The sequence below is a fragment of the Neofelis nebulosa genome, chromosome 12 (genome assembly GCF_028018385.1).
Source record: "Neofelis nebulosa isolate mNeoNeb1 chromosome 12, mNeoNeb1.pri, whole genome shotgun sequence".
Taxonomy (NCBI): Eukaryota; Metazoa; Chordata; class Mammalia; order Carnivora; family Felidae; genus Neofelis; species Neofelis nebulosa.
The window spans coordinates 76,274,298-76,293,975 of record NC_080793.1 but is presented as its reverse complement, the minus strand read 5'-3'; the positions used below and the strand labels follow the sequence as shown (position 1 = coordinate 76,293,975).

General features: G+C 42.7%; 1 protein-coding gene across 2 annotated transcripts in view; it reads right to left on the bottom strand.

Annotated features, from left to right (window-relative positions):
* Nucleotides 1-19,678, bottom strand: part of LOC131492040 (guanine nucleotide-binding protein subunit alpha-14) — a 203,529-nt gene that overhangs the window by 85,480 nt on the left and 98,371 nt on the right. For both annotated transcript variants that reach the window (XM_058695651.1, XM_058695650.1), the window contains exon 2: nucleotides 4,826-5,010. In XM_058695651.1, the coding sequence (XP_058551634.1) occupies nucleotides 4,826-5,010 (185 nt within the window). The remainder of the gene's footprint in view (nucleotides 1-4,825; nucleotides 5,011-19,678) is intronic.

Below are 19,678 nucleotides of genomic sequence, written 5' to 3'. Positions count from 1 at the left end.
GACACTCCTGAGAGACATTCATGAAAGTTAAGGCTTACCAACACAGTGAGCAAACACCTGTGCATCATTTCTTTAAAAAAATAAAAGGCGAGATATAAGAAAATAATCTTCCAGGCTATATATCTTTTTTTTTTTTTTAACATGTATTCATTATTGAGAGACAGAGAGAGACAGAGCATGAGCAGGGGAGGGGCAGAGAGAGAGGGAGACACAGAATCCGAAGCAGGCTCGTAGCGGTCAGCACAGAGCCTGACGTGGGGCTTGAACCTACGAACCGTGAGATCATGATGTGAGCCGAAGTTGGCCGCTTAACCAGGCACCCCCAGGCTACATATCTTAATTGAAAAACCATGTTGGCTAAAAACCAAAAGCTCAACTAAATTTCTGATAAATTTCCTTTCCTAAGGAGCCTGTCAAATAAATAGGCAAAGATTTTTAACAACCTAGCTGAGCAATAAAATCACTAACATTTAACATAAGACCCTCTAAAATCAGTTACTTCTCTTCTACATTTAAGAAAGTGCTTCCACCTCTGAAAAAAAAAAAAAAACCAAGAAAATGTAACTAAATAGTCCATAATAAGAAGTGAGGAAAGGAGTGCATGTTTGTAAAACTAAAAGTTACTTAAGGTTTTATTCATCTCCCTCCTAATTAATTCTTTGTTTCAAGTGACGCAACGCTTGGTAGAGAAAACGTGTACGTGCTTTAAGTTTTATTTAGAGACAGCGACAGCGAGAGTGGGGGAGGGGTAGAGAGAGAGGCAAACAGAATCCCAAGCTGGCTCTGAACCACAAGCATTCCAGAGCCGGATGCAGGCCCGGAAACCACGAAACTGTGAAATCATGACCTGAGCTGAAGTCAGATGCTTAATTGACTGAGCCACCCAGGTGACCCCGTGCTTCTTTAAGTTATTATTTAATACTATGAACACTCATCGTTTTATCATTTTGTGATCTGAGGGTGGTACTTTGTTACAGTTTCTCATCTGGAATCAGGATTAGCCCACAGAAAAAAAGTATCTGAAAAACAATGAAGGGATGAAAATGACCTAAACAAATAGAAGAAATAAGGAGTCCACTTTTGGTTTTTGACGCTGCCCCAATAATATTTCCGTATTGTATTTCTGTAGTGCCATTTCATTTGCAAAGCACTTCTTTTTGCTCTTGTTGGCTTACGATGTAGAAACAGCATGTGTTGTCCACATTTAACATTTGGGGAAGTGCAAAACCAGGGAGGTTATAGGGCTTCCCCTAAGACTGGGTGTGGAGAACCACAGAGTGTGGATGAAATCCACTTGTGGCCTGTTTTCGTATGGCCCATGGGTTAAGAATAGCATTTACATTTTGCAAATAGAGCTTCCAAGTGAGTCTACTCATTTGTTGAAACCTCTCCTATGGGTGATTTTGCACAACACCAGAGCAGGAAAGAGACTATATAGCCCTGAAAGCCAAAAATATTTACTTTCTGGCCCTTTACAGAAAGACTGCTGACTTCTGCCCCAGACCCACAGGGGAGCCATGAATAGAGCCCAGATTTTTGGGAACGAACCACCAGTGTTGTTTCTACTCAATCTTATGCCTCTTTGTAAAGCCTGTGATTCATCCCAGGCATTTGTTTGAGGGATAAGAGGAAGTTTATGAAGCATAAATGTAGGTACTTGAAATAGAAAGAAGGCATTGAGAAGGGAGCCAGATGCAGCAAATGAAAAGGAGATAGGAGAGGAATTTGGCCCCAGCATAGACCACATCCAGAGCCTCACCTCATTTAGAGGATTTAAATGATGAGACTTGAAACCTTTTCAGTTGAGGTTTCGATTAGATTCAAGATTTTAAGTTGATGCTGGAATGGGTTCACTTTGGAGGGTATTGGAACAGGACGAATATATTTTGCATATGGGACTAACATGAATGGGGGGTGGGCGCACAGGGCAGACTGTACTGGGTTGAATAATATCCCCTTGAAATTCATGCAAATCCCAAACTTCTCACAAAGCAACTTTCCTCGGAAATCTTTGTAGGTGTAATCAAGTTCTGATCCTACTTGGGATGAGGGTGGGCCCTAATCCAATGACTGGTGTCCTTAGAAGAAAAGGGAAATTTGGACACAAAAAGGAGAACGCCATGAGAACAGATTCCCACAGGGGAGAACCCTGTGTGAGGACAGGCAGGGACTGCAATGGCATGTTTACAAGCCCAAAGGGTTCCAAGGATATCCAGCACCGCCCAAAGCTAGGAGAGAAGCCTGAAACAAATGTTTCCTCAGAGCCTCCAAGTGGAACCAATCAATGACGACTTCAGACTTGTAGCCTCCAGAACCAGGAGAGAATGTATTTCTGTTTTCAGCCACCCTGTTTGAGGTACTTTGTTACAGCAGCCCTGGGAACCTAATGCAGATTAGTGGTCAAGTGGACACGGCCTTATGAAGAAGGAGTAAGACCAAGAGAGAAAGAGGAAGTGGTTGAATGCCAAACCCCATAAAAATGTTTTTGCTTAAAACATAAACCCTTAGTACTTCTGGAAGACCTTGAGGGAAAACGACACAAAACCAAAACCCAGAGACGCTCATTTTCAACCTGATTGGGTTTTAAAAACACATGTCGTTGGGGCGCCTGGGTGGCGCAGTCGGTTAAGCGTCCGACTTCAGCCAGGTCACGATCTCACGGTCCGTGAGTTCGAGCCCCGCGTCAGGCTCTGGGCTGATGGCTCAGAGCCTGGAGCCTGTTTCCGATTCTGTGTCTCCCTCTCTCTCTGTCCCTCCCCCGTTCATGCTCTGTCTCTCTCTGTCCCAAAAATAAATAAAAACGTGGAAAAAAAAATTAAAAAAAAAAACACATGTCGCCAAGGTAAATAGAATGAACTTACACTTGAGCTTTTCCTTCCCAGTAGACCTGTTTACAAGTCCATCCCTTAAATTCCAGGCTTCCCCCCATCACCCCACTATGAACGAGAAACAAAATGCATTTTCCAACAAAGGCAAATGGATTAACTAAAATCTTCACAAGGATGTTCCTGACATACTTCTTTTTTGAAATAATCCTAAATTTCCACGGGTGGCCTCATTTTCCAAATCTCTGGTACAGTGGATCCTTGAACGGCATCAGAGTTGGGACATCTACCCCTAAACAGTCAAAAACGTGCATATAACTTTTGACTTCCCCAAAACTTAACTACTAACAGACTGATATTGACCAGAAGCCTTACTGATAACATAAGCAGTTGATGAACACATATTTTGTAGGTTAGATGTGTTATAGTCTGTATTCTTACAGGAAAGAAGCTAGAGGAAATGTGAGGAAAATCATAGAAGAAAATACATTTATAGTACTGTACTGTATTTATTGAAAATATCTCCATGTATATGGACTTGCACTGTTTAAACCTGCATTGTTCAAGGGTCAACTGGATAAGTGATTAAAAAATAATTCTACACTTTCAATCAGATACAAAACCAGTGTATCATGGAATCATCACAGTCACCTCTAGAAGCTTCCAATGGCTCAGTGTGTAACCTCTTACGCTGCTTGGCACCAGATACACTAAAGGCTAATTCTCCACCCCACCCCCACATACACACATTTTTCAGCACAACATTCTTGAAGGTTGAAGCAAGACCCATTCCTTCATTTCTTCAAAAGTGCAAGGAAATGGTGGTAAAGGCGTGAGGTTGCAGACATCACGTAAAGTCAAGTCAAAACTTGGGTACATGCTATGTTCCTATGTAACTTGGTCACTGAGGGATAAAAATTTAGATTGATTGCTCTGAAACTCTTCATATATCACGTATAAAACATACATGAATGTAGTTGCTACAAGTTTGTGATAAAGTTGTTGTTGGGGTCCATCCTAAAGCCTATGCAATGCTGGCATTGTAGCAGCTAAATCCTTTTTAGTAGACCCACAAAAGACTCATCTTAGAATATTCCTTTATCATGTCATGTTGTCATATCATGTCATGTCATGTTGTATATTGGTATTAATTATTTTATTCATATCATTTCATTTAAGGAGGCTTCATACCCAGTATGGAGCCCAACCTGGGCCTTGAAATCATGACCTTAGATCAAGACCTGAACTGAGATCAAGAATTGGACACTTAACTGCCTGAGCCACCTTGGCATCTCCCTCAGTATCAATTATTTTAAATAAACTATTTCCTCTCTATTTTCTTAATGAACTCAGATATAGTATTTGGCAATAGATTTGCATTCCAATATACCATATACAATTTTATTTGTCTTGTCCTTCCACATTCCTGGTTATCTTATTTTCCTATGATTTTAAACATAATTATATCTTAAATAACCAGTGGTGATAGCAAAAGTAAAGCCAGCTTGAAACTAGTACTTTATGAGAGCCCATTGCTAGTTGGGACGTAAGTATCACTCTCCTCAACCATTACCTAGCTCCTAAAATAAAGAAAGAAAACCCACCAATTGCTCTGAGTGGTCTGCAGGTCATTTATGACCCTACTTCCCATGACTGGGAATTCTGGGAAAGTTGGCCATTGTAAGCCCACGATCTCCACTGTGCCAGTGAAGAAATTAATGGGTTACCTTTTCTCAGCACCTGAAAAAAGCAATGTTAATGCCCACATTTCTGAATCCCAGCGCACTGGGGAGCACCACAGTACCCCCATGAGAGAACTCCTGCAGAAGACAAGACTACAGAGCTAAGTTCATCACACTCCTCTGGAGTTTGGGCCCCAGATCTTCTTTGGCCTCTGAAACCAAAGCACTCTGTAAATCTTTTTGTCAAAAGATGTACATGCTCTCTAGAGAAGGAACGCATGCCTCCACAAATAGGGCCAACACCCCTGTGGCGCTTACCTTATTCTGCTCACACACGTACTGTATCCTCAGGGTGTCCATGGCTCTGATCATGGATTGCATGGCGGTGAATATGTTTTGGTAAACTAACTTCGTGAACCCCTTCCTGTCTTCATCGCTGTAGCCAGACCCATGGATGATTCTCATTTGCTTGATAAAGGTGCTCTTGCCACTTTCACCAGTTCCTGGTAAGACAACACAAGGGGAGAATGCAGTCAGCAGTCTTCAAAAGGAACACGCTAGGAAAGAGGGGACCTCCTGGCTGTGTTGGTCTGTATCGTGATGAACAGGGTTGATTGGGTCAACTTGGAAGGGGCCTGCCAGTATCCTTCCAGTAATATGGCGTCAGTATCCTGACCCTAGGCAGAGGAGTCCCTATTCTGTACCCTGTGCTCCCACTCCTTCTCTCCCTCCCTCTCTCTCACACGTGCGCGCGCGCGCGCGCACACACACACACACACACACACACACACACACACACACTCACGTACCCTTAAGTCTCTGTTCCTTGGAGTAATTCTAACCATCAGCTCTTATAACCAGCACTGTTTAGGCCCCAGGAAACTGCTCCCCTACATCCCTTTTCCTAAGTTCCTTCTGATAACTGGCAACTGTGTCTGAAAGCCCCAAATGTCTAAGGGTTTCACTACCGCTAATACAGCAGCAGTGGTGATGGAGGCTGCATCAGTGCGCGGGGAGGACCTCAGCAACAGGATCAAAGTCTTATTCACTCGTCAGTTCCTGCCTTTCAGATACATGAGCACAAGTGATCCTTGCACAATCCAGCACCATCCCCGGTTGTGCCGAGTGACTGTATTCTGGCTCCTCCTCCTATTCCAACTTGTAGTTCAGGGGCTCCTCCAAACTCACAACACCTGCATGTGGGCAGCAGAGGAACAGTTTACAGGATCAAACCATTCCTGCTGCTCTGAGATGTCCAGGCATAACATGTGGGACATAAGATGCCAGGACTCCACATTTTAAAAAAAAATGTTAAGTTTATTTATTTCAGAGAGAGAAAGTGTAAGTGTGAGGGGCAGAGAGAGGAGGGAGAGAGAGAGAATCCCAAGTAGGCTCTACACTGTGAATGGAGAGCCTGATGTGAGGCTTGAGCTCACAAATTTTGAGATCGTGACCAGAGCTGAAGTAGGACGATTAACCAACTCAGCCACCCAGCCACCTCAACCAGGACTCCACATTAACATTAGATTGAGATAATGCTTGACAAGACAATGACAGTTACAGTGTAAATGATAAAGATGGATATGATGCAATGAAAATATTTTCTAACATTTTCTGTGATAATTTATTGTACCTGAAACTAATATAATGTTACATGTCAATTATAGCTTAAAAAAAGATAATTTATTGTAGGAGATCCCATTACCATGTTTGGAACACGTCATGTTATATTATACTCGTGATTCATTTTCAAATCTCAGTATTGTTTTAAGAATTTTGTAACAATTCATGTCAATATGCCCCCAGCAGGGCAAAGTTTCTTCAAATTGAAAATTTATGAGAAGCTATCTCAGAACTAAAATGATTCAAGCCAAGTTGTAACTTCAAATGGGTGAGTTGTGCCGTACTCAAATTATATTTTAACAAAGCTGTTGCAAAAAAAAGAAGTTGTCTGACTCAGTATTTCTGTCAAAAGAGCGCAAATTATATGAAAACCTTAATTAAAATATACTGATTTTTCCATAATGGCAGCAAAAAAATTGTGGCGTCGTAAATGATTAATTATAAAATCTTTACTACTCATCCATATCTCATTGGCCCAACAGACTACCAGACAATGCAATTACAGACAAATTCATCCTCTGGAACTTTGCTAACACCTAGTCACATAAAAACCATAGTTGTACACATCTTTTTTGACATTTTAAAGATATGTTTGCCACGGTCAGAGGATAGAACATAGTGATAATAGTTTGTTACCTTAATTATAACCTGCAACTATTTGGACTTACGGGATGTGGGTCTCTGTGATGTCTCTGCAAACATCAGGACAGGGCCTAGCACAAGGGCCCTGAGAAACAGAGTCGCTCAAGTTTTCCACATGGATAGTTGAGATACAACTGTGAACATTTGTTAAGATTTTTCCTTCTAAGAAAACATGTTCCGGGGCGCCTGGGTGGCTCGGTCGGTTGGGCGTCCGACTTCGGCTCAGGTCATGATCTCACGGTCCGTGAGTTCGAGCCCCGCATCGGGCTCTGTGCCGACAGCTCAGAGCCTGGGGCCTGTTTCGGATTCTGTGTCTCCCTCTCTCTGACCCTCCCGTTCATGCTCTGTCTCTCTCTGTCTCAAAAATAAATAAACGTTAAAAAAAAAATTAAAAAAAAAAAAAAAGAAAAAGAAAACATGTTCCTTCAGACTGACCTTTTCAAAACCCAAACCTACTCTTCTACCTCCCCACCCTCACTCAACACTCTCAGTGGCATCCCACTCTGCTCAGGAAGAAAGACAAACTTCCTCACTCTGGCCCATAAGGCTGTGCGGTCTGGCCCTTTGGGTCTTCACCACCCTCTTCGTACAACACACATTCTCTCACCCTCTGCTCTCTGACACATTGGTCTTCTTGCTGCCTTTGCTCATGCTCTGCACATTTGTCCTGCTCACCTTGGCTCTTGGCCTAGCCTCCCTAACGAGGTCAAGTTCCCCGACTGTAAGTTCTCCACACAATCATAGCATGTGCTCCAGCCACACTTGTGCTCATTAATGCCGTTCTCCATTTGACATGTTTTCCCCTACCAGTCTGCACGTTCCATAAGGGGAGACAGGGGCCACCTTCCTTTTAACTCACATCATCTCCCCTTGTGCCAGGTGTTACTGTAGAGGCCACTTCTGGGCGACAGGCTTGAGCAACGGAATGTTGAACAAGGGAAGAGGGCCCACAGTGACCACTAGGCTGAATGGAGACAGACCCACCAGGTGCCCCACCTCAAAATATTCACAAGCCCTAATTGACCAATGGGCGACTTACAACCAGGCTTAGTTACCATAAAAGGGAAAATTCATACATCCCCATACCTCCTCATCTTCTCCCTTTAGAAACAGCCCCCTCCCACTGCCTCATTGCAGATGGCCTCTCCTCTGTGGTCCTGCCCACCGCTCCTCTGCAATGTATTCAATAAACTGCTATCTCCTTTGTTCTGCCTTGGCTGAATCCTTTCACCGCCCACACCACCGGCTCCCACCTGATCGTCACCCTACATTTGGGAGTCCCCATTCAATATAGAGAGAGAAATCACAATAATGTCTAACACTTGGCACATACTTAATAAGCTTTTAAACTACTTTTTAAAATTGTGGTAAAATACACATACAGTTCACCATCTTCATTTTTTTAATATATCAAGTTTATTTATTTTGAGAGAAAGAGAGAGAGTGAAGGAGGGGCAGAGAGAGAGAGAGAATCCCAAGCACACTCCATGCTGCTAATGCAGCACTCTGACGTGGGGCTCAAATTCACAAACCATGACATCATGACCTGAGCCAAAGTCAAGAATCAGATGCTTAACCAATTGAGCCACCAGGCATCCCAGGATTTCCTTCCTTTTATTAATTTTTTTTAAATGTGTTTATTTTTGAGAGAGAGGGAGAGAGACAGAGTGCAAGCAGGGGCAGAGCATAGAGAGAGGGAGACAGAATCCGAAGCAGGCTCCAGGCTCTGAGCTGTCAGTGCAGAGCCCGACATGGAGCTCGAGCTCACAAACCATGACAGAATGACCTGAGCTGAAGTCGGTCCCTTAACCGACTGAGCCACCCAGGGGCCCCAGGATTTCCTTCCTTTTAAAGGCCTGAATAATACAGCAGTATTTGAGTACGTGATAGTACTTAAGAGTATACCTCGTCTCAACTACCTGTAGTATCTACAACATGGGGAAAGAGAGGGGATTATCCCCTCTCAACTGCCCAGGGTACTATGTGAGTAGCAGTGCCTTCAACCACTGCAGGCAGCAGCACAACAAGTGGCCACGCAGGAGCCTTGTCCTGATTCTGTGACCCTTTCTGGATTACTCCTCCTTCCCAATAATGGTGACTATTCGAGAAGTCACTGTGTAGCAGCTACTCTAGACAAACGACCCCCTATCCCTCACACAACCACCCTACAAGGTGTGTGTAATCACAGGGCTTTATTCAGTCAGACTAATGACAGACTGTATGGTCAGGGAAGAAAGGGTCATGACCAAAAGGACTTCGTTAGACTGGTCTAATGAAGACAAATCGGAAGCTCACAGCCACACTGAACTCTGAGCCCCAGCAGGACCACCATCTTGTAGACATACAGCTGGAGCACGAAGAAGAACCTTCAGACAGGTGCATGTTCTCACAGGTAGCCTCACTGCTACCTCACTTCCACTTCCAGAGGCAGAAAGGTGGGTCAGAGATGAGGAAACTGGCTGCAAGTCAGGAAACAAGGCAAGGTGGGTGCCAGTACGGAGCTGGGCCCAGAAGCCAGGCAACAAATGCCTCAGCCTTCAGGTTCACCAAGGATACCACCTCCCCTGAAGGAATTGTTTTCCCCTCCATCCCCTCAACACTCAGGCCTGTCCCCTTAGAGCAATCTAAGCACCTGGAACACCCCAGGGGAGCACATCCCCTAATTGCAGACCTCTCACTACTTAGTCCCCTAAGGGTAAAGCTTGAGGGTCACTCATTTGGGTGCCAGGCACACTGATTGCTACATAGTTGGCTGTCAACGGATGCCTAAATAAAGGTATGAAGAGAACAAACGTGAGAAGCCACAGTTTTATTCCATAGGTCTTCTATCATGATCAATCACATAAAAATAAGATATGAATTTTCCAGAGGATTGCAGTGATACCAGCGGCCCCTGAAGCCACCATTTCATGATTAGTCCTGGCTGCCCAGATCCCATACGATAACATGAGAACCTGTTGAAGACTCTCTACTGTCTGAACTTCATCCAAGGTTCCAGATGACACAAGATCTCTGCTCTTACAGAATTCTGGGGTCCCTGAATCTCCTTCTCACTAGGACACTGCCATGTATTCTTCTGCTCCACCCCCACAGGGTTGACCTCTGGTCCAGTGCTACCTTACCCCAAGCAAATACTAATCCTTCTGCATATTATACACCACAAAGCTGATGTGAAAGGAGAGATTACGTAACTATCTCAAGGCATAAACTGTGACTTGGCCCTGAGACCAGAAAAATCACTCGAGATTCAGCCCAAACTTCTACCAAGGTAAAGATCTTTTTTAGTTTTACAGGCCATTCACTTACAAGAGGTTAAAGCCAACCTCACCACTAGTCCCAAAGATAGGAACATTTTTTTTTTTTTTTTTTACAAGTCATTGCTTTTTGCTTTGGGACATGGAGCATTTCAAGAAGAAAATGTTAAAAATGATTTTAAAGGTTAATTGAAAAAGAAGATATAAATAGTGGCACCCAGGTGGCTCAGTCAGTTAAGTGTCCAACTTTGGCTCAGGTCACAATCTCACAGTTCATTAGATCGAGCCCCACATCAGGCTCTCTGCTATCAGCAAAGTGTGCTTCAGATCTGATGTACCCCCTCTCTCTTTGCCCCTCCCCAGCTCATGCTGTCTCTCAAAAACAGACATCAAAAAATATTCACAAAAAGAAGACATAAACTCATTTGATGAATACCAATACCTTAAAATATTCTTCAGTTCTATATTGTGGTTATTTGAAGAACAAAAAAACCAAACATGGAACAAAACAGGCTCGGTTAAAGGCAGAAAGAGAGATTGAAAGACACAGTCCCCTGGGGGCTGAGTCCAGAGAAGAGTGACTCAGGGTGGGAGGTGCACTGGATCTTATGTAAGGCACCGCACAACCCAGTTAGAACCTTCTTTCTCTAAAAGGGAAACTGAAAATTATAAAGATTACATAGTTTTTTTAATTTTTGTCCAAGGTCGGAATTTGTCCAAAGTCGCCCAGCTTCCAAGTGCTGGGTCTCGGGTCTAAATTCAGGTCTGTGCTGGTATGTGCACTTCCCATGTTAACACCATGTGCTAGTTTTACACTGAGCGTTTCCCCAAATAAATGGTCGAGTCACACCCTCCTATCTTTTTAAGCAGTCTTCATCTGGTACCGACATTGCGACACTTAGGACTTTATCTTTAATCCTTCAGAGCTCTGCTCTAAATGAGAGATCTCCAGCAGCAGATGGGGCCAAGAGAGGGGCAAGGTGGGGGGGGGGTGCTTCTCTCTGCAATGACATCTGTGACCGTGACCAGAGGAACCAACAAACTCAAGCTAAGGATCTGAATTGAGCTTCCTCATCTGTTCTCAGCAGAAACTCGACACCCATACACAGACTACAACTATCTATTCTATGCAAGTAAAGGAAAAAAATCTAAAGGAAATGATTTTTTAAATGAAAATTACTGGTGACTGGAGGATTAGGTGACTTAGCTTTACATACCCGCCCCCCCCCACCCCACCCCATCACACTTTACAATGTGTGATTCGGTCAGGAGCACAGTCTACTCTGCTTTGTTTCTTGTCTCTTTGTGAGGACTTTCTCCCAGGCTCGCCCACAAAATCCACAGATAGTGAAGACAACTTGAGCTCTCACCCTGGGGCCTCTCACTCACAGGGAGGGCAAAGCCTTAGGTTAGAAGGTGCATTTTGGTGTCAGGTTACTGAGGGATTCAATCTGAGCAACAGGGGCCGGTCGGGGAGGGGGAGAGGTGGCGGGACAGGGAGTGGACCACAGACTGGCAGGACTTTCACTCCTGGACCCAACTCTGTTAAAACACCAGATGGGCAAAGGAATAAAATTACCATTCCATTTCCAGATTCTGTTCCAAGTATTAATAAAGGAAACGGCTCTTTGTCCCATTTAGTTTTTAGCTCAACGTTTTCATATTTGGGGGGAAAAACCCAACAATGGTTATAAGTACTTTTAAACTTGCATTAAGGTTGAGGTTCTTGCTTATCGTCATCCTCTTGCAACCGTCCTCTGTAATCAAATCGGCGGATAACTTGTCAGGAAAGCACTCTGGCCGGTAACAGATCCCCTGGAGGCCCAGTACCAGTTCTCTGCCCCCTTGCTCCCTGGCTCTGGGCAGGAGACCAAAATGCCTCTCAAGTAAGGCTCACACACTCCCCTGAGTCTCTCACTGTAAAGCTCTGCCTGGGATCTCTGCCTTTCCCCAGCCCCTTAAATAGGAGTCATTTCCTTTCCCAGAATAGCCACTCAATAAGTGGTTAAAAATTGCACACACACACAGCTTGCTACTCTAGCATAGACCACAGGCTTCTTGCTTTCTGTGGGTGAGGGGTATACATCTTTGACCTTGCAGGGCTACAGGCTGTTTTACAAGACTCTTGTCCCTGGCATGTACTTAACCACTGTTTCCCAAGACCTTGTCATTTGTATGCCCATCTTTGATTTTTTTTTTTGTTTGCCATACTCATATACCACCTGTATGATTTTAATATTTAGCAAAATTTTTTACTCAAATAAGCTTGTTATGAAAGGAAACATGGATATTATAGGTGAAAAACCAGTATCATTTGCCATGATTAATCTAATTAAATGTATTAAAATAAAGTAAGACTTCAGCAATATTCCAACTAAAAAAAAATCATGTCTACCACCAGTGATCAGGTATCACATTTTGATAAATAATAGACACAAATTACTGCCCTCTTTATGTGAAATTTATCCATTTACTTAAAGGAGCTTCCCCCTCTTTTTCTCTAGAGGCTTCTGGAATTCTCCCCATGAACCACATCCAGATACAAAAAAATTTTTAAAAAAACACTGAGGGTTAAAATTCATGTTACTGAAAAAGGGCCAACAAAATGTCTCAGCACTAAAACTCTAAACTTTTTCTCAGATTTGAGAAAGCAATGTGAGATTCAACTTTCAGCTTACTGTTAAATACACAGAAAGGCTCACGGAGAAAAACGTTGCCTTTTAGGAGCCAAGAGGGAACAGAGGCCAAAGCAAAATAAATCCTTTGCAAGTGATAGACCAAGGACATCTGAACAGTACATCAATTGTTCTAAAGTTCACCTACAATCTTTTGCGAAGACAGCCTCCCCAAGAGCCAAAGCAAGGAGCTGATTAAGCTTTTCAGATAGGCAGAGCCGTCTCCAGCGTCCTGGGATGTTTTCTGAAACCATCTGCGAGAAGCCATTGTTTTTTTGTTTTTTAGCTCAGCTTTACAAGAGGACAAACACAGAGCAAAAGTGTAAGTCAAAACATAAATGAAGACACGATTCTGGATGTTGATGTAAAGGATGGAGACCTACAGGCAGACAAGGGTGTGGACCTACCATGAAGACCGGCAGGCTGCCTCTGTGGGGCCTTAGTGCTCGTGTTCCCTGACGCCGCTGGAGCCTAAAACCCAGCACATAGGAAAAACCTAACTAATATTTGCAAATGGATATCTATTGACCAGGACAACCAGGATGGTCATGATCTCGGAAAGCAACAGGAAACAGGTTTGTCTAACCAAGAGAAGACTCAGGACTTGGTGGGTGAGTCTGGTGAGTAGACGAAGCAACCCCACACAGAGGCAGGCCTCCTGCCGATTGCCCTTTCCACCGGGCCATGCAGGACCCCGTGCCAGCCAGGCACGGAGGTTCAACTTCCATATCAGGGTTTCCTGGTAAAGGGATAAGTTAAAAAAAAAAATTCTTTTCGTAAAATTTTTAAGCAGGAGCAGTTCTCAGCGGCAAGGAGGGCTGCCCCGGGAGAGTGCCCGGACTTGGGTGCACTGGCTCCTGTAACTCACCGGTGACCTTGGACAGCAGCCACCCCACACAGTAGGAATTTCTGCACCTGTGAGTGCTACAATCCTAGGGCTGGTTATTCTCAAGATACTGATGGAGGAGACAAGCTGGCTAACACTGGGGGAAATTCCAAATGATTCCTTACTGCTGCACTGGAATGAATGTTTTTGCTCCCCCAAAATTCACACGTTGAAAACCTAATGCCCAAAGTGATGGTATTAAAAGGTCCTTTGGGATGGTGGGGGCGGGGTGCCTGGGTGGCTCAGTTGGTTCAGCATCCAACTCCTATGGCTCTTGATTTCGGCTCAGGTTATGATCACACAGTTTGTGAGTTGGAGCCCCAGAGCCCCATGTTGGGCTCTGCACTGACAGTGTGGAATCTGCTTGGGATCATCTCTCTCCCTCTCTCTATGCCCTTCCCCCTCTTTGCGCGCGCGCGCTCTCTCTCTCTCTCTCTCTCTCTCTCAAAAAAAAAAAAAATAGACTTGAAAAAATAAATAAGGGGCGCCTGGGTGGCTCAGTCAGTTAAGCGTCCACCTTCAGCTCAGGTCATGATCTCGCAGTTGGTGGGTTTTTACACCAAGTTCCAATTTAATTTCTGCATGAATAAAATCCCCACAGAAGCTCTGTTTTTCAATTTCTAGAGGGAAAACATTTTTTGAGTGCCATAAAGATTCACTTATTTAAGTCAGTCCTGTCTGCTTGTGTCCAGCCCCCATGTTGCCAGCACAATTATGTCACCAGTCTCCAGCTTCTGTGCTTACAAACAGAGGGGGTGTGATCTTTCACCATGAAAGGAGGAGCAGTGTCCTAGGAACAGAGAACTGGAAACAATTGAAGACAGGGTTCGCGGCTGCTCTCTCAACAGAAGAGGTGACTATGGGGCTCTTGAAACCAAAAAGGAGAAGCCACAAGAAATTAAGTGAAAAGGCTCAGTAAATAGTTTGAGATTTTAAAAAAACTAATAATAAAACAATGGAGAATGACAAGATGCTGTATTAGATTTTATAGTCTTTCTGTTTCATTAACCTGCAAAATCATCTTCACTGACTAACCAAGAAGAACAAGAATCCCCAACAATTCCAATGGCAATTCCTGCCATTTTCTATCATCTTTGGGTGACATTTTGATCAAGAATGTATTCAGGTTTAAACCTGATTTCTGAGTTCTTATATCAAAGCCAAGCCAAAAAGTCCTGCTGACAATTTTAATTGTGAAGAATCGATTAATTTTTCTGATTTTAAATATCAAAAACAGTGTCCTTCTCAGAGTTGCCATATGTGTATTTAAAACTTCAAATGCAGTGGAACAATGAGGCTAATTTTTACTCTAAATTGAGTTATTTACCTATACAACCAAATTTCTATAATTTGTTTTAAATGTGGTATTCTTTAAAAATTCAATAAAATTTTTTTGATTTATTATTAACTGCTTTATGTCAGGAAACAGTTGTCAATGATGGATGTGTCATTGACCTCTTGGATGTAGTCACGTGATCCAGAGGTGTTTGTTACTTACCAAACATTATAACTGACCCTTCCATAAAGAGTTACACAGTTTTGAGAATTTTGCTTATTCTGTACCAACAGTCCATCTGTATCAGATTCTGGAAAAGTAACACAATATACACAATCTTAAAAATCAAATGCTCTATTTTGGAAAATGTCCTGGACATCAATTACTTTTCCCTAGAAATGGTTAAGCCATACCAAGGGAAGGGAGACAACTACTCAAACTCTATAGCTGACAGCTAAAATATTAGCAATTTCATTAGAAGTACAACTCATTTCAGTTGGAAGGAGGGTTATGAGATCACTTTCTGCTCTATGATTCTGACTCATCATTGTTTTACTTTCCAAAAACACAAATGGTAAGCATTTTAATAAATGATTTTATAATCTTCCACTCTTCACCATTCCTGCTGAAAAGTTAACATTCCCCTCCCCCCTTCTTACAGAAATGTTCACCAAGAAATAGTAACACCAGGGCACAGATAACGCTTTGACCTCTCAACCTTTGGAAGAATATGAGGAGTCATTTAAAAAAATTTTTTAATGTTTATTTTTGAGAGACAGAGTTCAAGTTGCCGAGGGGCAGACAGACAGGGAGACAGAATCTGAAGCAGGCTCCAGGCTCTGAGCTGTCAGCACAGAGCCAGATGCAGGGTTCAAACTCACAAACAGTGAGATCATGATCTGAGCTGAAGTCAGAGCTTACCGAACTGAGCCACCCAGGCATCCCTGAGGAGTATTTTTTTTTCCTTTTTCAAGTCTTTCTTTAAATTCAAGTTAGTTAACATACAGTGTAATATTAGTTTCAGGTGTAGAATTTTATTTATTTTTATGCTTATTTTTGAGAGACAGTCAGAGCATGAGCAGGGGAGGGGCAGAGAGAGAGGGGGACACAGAATCCGAAGCAGGCTCCAGGCCTTGAGCTGTCAGCACAGAGTCCGGCGTGGGGTCTGAACTCATGAAACATGAGATCATGACCTGATCTGAAGTCAGATGCTTAACCAACTGAGCCACCCAGGTGCCCCGAGAGATTCAACAATTTCTTAAAAAAAAAAAAACAAAAATTCTGTACATCAATGCTCATCACAACAAGTGCCCTCCTTAATCCCCATCATCTATTTCACCCATCCCCGCCCCCTCCACCACTGCTCTGCTAACCACCAGTTTGTTCTCTATAGTCAGGAGGTCTGTTTTTTGGTTTACTTCACTTCCCCCAACCCCACATTCATCTGTTTTGTTTCTTAAATTCTGCATGTAACTGAAATCATGTGATACTTGTCTTTCCATGAGGAATGATTGACACTCGAATGGTTAACACCATAGTGAGTCTTAAGGGAAAACTTGTTCTTGTACAAGCTATCATCATCTGAAAGTTTGATTTTGCTCCTGTTGAAAAAGAAGAGGAGGAAGAGGACAGCAAAGGCAAAAATTATTTAAACGAAAATAAAGAAGCTCTCAGAAGAGGCCACAGATTTAAAATCCTTAAGCCTCAGTAAAAGCAGGCAAGGAGGCAGGGTAACTTTTAAAACGCTAAAGCATTTTGCTAAAACAACTCCCTGCCTCTTCTTTCCACCCTCACCCCACCCCAAAGATAAATTTACATGGAAATAAATTAAGTGTTACTTAAACAAAAGTGCAGTTACATGTAGAATCATGTTAAGAATGAAAACTATAGGGGCGCCTGGGTGGCTCAGTTGGTTAAACATCCGACTCTTGATTTCAGCTCAGGTCATGATGTCATGGTTGGTGGGATTGAGCCCTGTGTTGTTGGGCTCTGTTTTCACAGCACGAAGCCCACTCGGGATTCTCTCTCTGCCCCTCTCCCATGCGTGCACGTGCATGAGTGTGTGTGCACGCTCCCTCTCTCAAAAATAAGTAAATAACCTTAGAAAAAAGTCAGGCCATATCGTTTTTGCCTGCCTTCCTCTCCCACAGTGGTCTGCCAACATATCCAACTCCTCTTGCAACATCACTTTTTTCCATGAATCCCCAGAATTCCCAGGTAGAAACACTCATTCTCTTCTTGTTATGACTATATTTTTACATACCACTATTGCTGCATTGATCATAATGTTTATATTGTTTTGTTAAAGTTTATTTATTTATTTTTAGGAGACAGAAAGACAGCACAATCCAGAAGGGAGGGGGGAGAAAGAGAGAGAGACAGACAGACAGACACAGAATCAGAAGCAAGCTCCAGGCTCTGAGCTGGTAATGCTGAGCCTGATGCAGGGCTCAAACCCATGAACCATGAGATCATGACCTGAACCAAAGGGGGACATTTAACTGACTAAGCCATCCAGGCACCCCATGATGTTCACATTGTTTACATGTCTTCATCACTCTGTAATTTCCCTTAGATCGGGAACTCTCTTCTACCTGTGGACCCCAGGGCCTTGGACAACACCTGCCAAGGAGTAGGGGCTCAATAAATGAACATTTGAAGAGTTACATAGTATCATGTGCCTTAGCGTTCCTCATTTGATCACCACACAGCCTTGGAATCTTTCCTACCGTTCCATTCAGAGGGCACTTTCCCAATATAAATGAAATACCCTCTCCTGCTGTAATTCTCTTTCAATCCCCTAAACAAACAAGTTTGTGCCTACTCAACTCCAGAGATCTCATCAAACAATCTTCACTATAGCTTCATTCTCTGAAAAAAAGTTTTTTTTTCTTTCTGGTGCACAACTGTAAATCACCAGTTCAATTCAAGATGTTTTTAGAGTCATTTCCATCATTATTAGTTGAGCACATGGTGAGTTCCTAGGCTGGGCACTAATTCTAGGGCATTAGTCTCCACCCAAGTAGGGAAGGCCAACTCCTTGGTTTCCTTTCCTCCAGGCCAAGATCCCTTTCAGCCTCAGTCTCCCCAAAACTCTTAGCTCCAGAATGACTAAGACTAAAACATTTAAGTAATAATTTTTCAACATGTCTCTTACCAATATCCAAAAAAAAGTACTTAAATACACACACATACACACACACACACTTGGGGCATCTGGATGGCTCATTTGGTTAAGTGTCCAACTCTTCATTTTGGCTCAGGTCATGATCTCATGCTTTGTGAGATCGACCCCCACATGGGACTCTGCGATGACAGCATGGAGCCTACTTGCGATGCTCTCCTCTCTCTGCCCCTCCCTGCTCACTATTCTGTCTCTCAAAAATAAATAAACTTAAAATATATATCTATACATACTTAATTTCCAAGGGACAGCCTAATGATTTATAACTAATAACAATTCTCAGCCCCACTTATCAAGCTCTATTTGTGGGAAGAGGTTTTCAAAAACTGTCTAGACTTCTGTTTCTAGGATGGATTAAAGTGACCAAGATGACCATATTGTCCAGTTGCCCAGGACTGGCCTTAGTTTACGCCTGTTGTCCTGAGGTAATTATTAATAGCATCCTTTTTCATTCTCAAATGTCCTGGTTTGGACGATGAGGTATATGATCACCATTAATATACTCTGCCATAGTGGGGTTGGGAGACACTTGAGAGCATGCTCTGATGTTATAACTCTAATTCACTACTCAAGTCCAAGGTAAGAAAATCCATCAGCAGCTAGGTTTTGCTTTTCGTAAACCTCTACTTGAACAACAACAAAACCCCAGCTTTCCAGTAAAACAAACACATTTCTTATGTTGGAAAGATTTATTTTTTGACCTTGCTATATAAAACCAGCTCAACAATGTCACCCAACTAGCTGCTTTCTTACCCCGTGGGAAAACGTATGCAAAAGAGGTCATTTAACTAAAAAAAAAAAAAATCTATATATGAGATAGCGATTATCTCTATTAATTACATCTCCAGTGACCTACTTATAGACAAAAAAAACTGCTTTCCACCAAAAGCCAATTTGATGCCTCTTCCAAGGCTGTAATTAAACATAGGAAAGAAATGGTTATAAAGAAATTGTTACTCTCTTTTCTCATTCTATCAACACTTAGATTCCTCTGCTGTGATAATAACAAGGGTTAGCCCTCTAAGGCGAGGGGAAACAAAAGAGAATAATTTGAAGACTATTCTCATTTTACCCCAATGATAACGATAAGCTCTTGAGGTCTTGTCTTTGGGATAATGGAGAAGGCAGTATGGCAAAATAACTGTAGCCAGGTGCTACATTTTGGTTTCAGTATTTTTCCTTGGTGCTCAAGGGCCTATCTTTCTGGAATCCTAGATTTTTAATGTGCTGGTTAATTGTGTGACTTCAGACCAATTACTTAAACTCTCGAACCTCAGTTTCCACATCAGTTAAGGGGCCAGAATAAGACCACTCCTGTCATCGTTTGTTCTAAGAATTAAGTCACTTTAATTCTAGAAAACAATGCTCAAATATTATTATGATATGTGGTAAGAGTGATAACTGTGGAAATGGAAAGAGGGAATATAATGGTTTGGAAGATTGAATGTATTTGCAAGACAAAGCTATAACCTTTCAGACCAGGTCATCGGTGGCATTTCTAATAATGGGGAAATTAGGGAAGTAGTGCCCGTATTCATTTCCTAGGCTGCTGTCACCAAGTACCACATACTGGGTGACTTAGAACAAAAGAAATTTATTCTCCAGGCACCTGGGTAGCTCAGTTGGTCAAG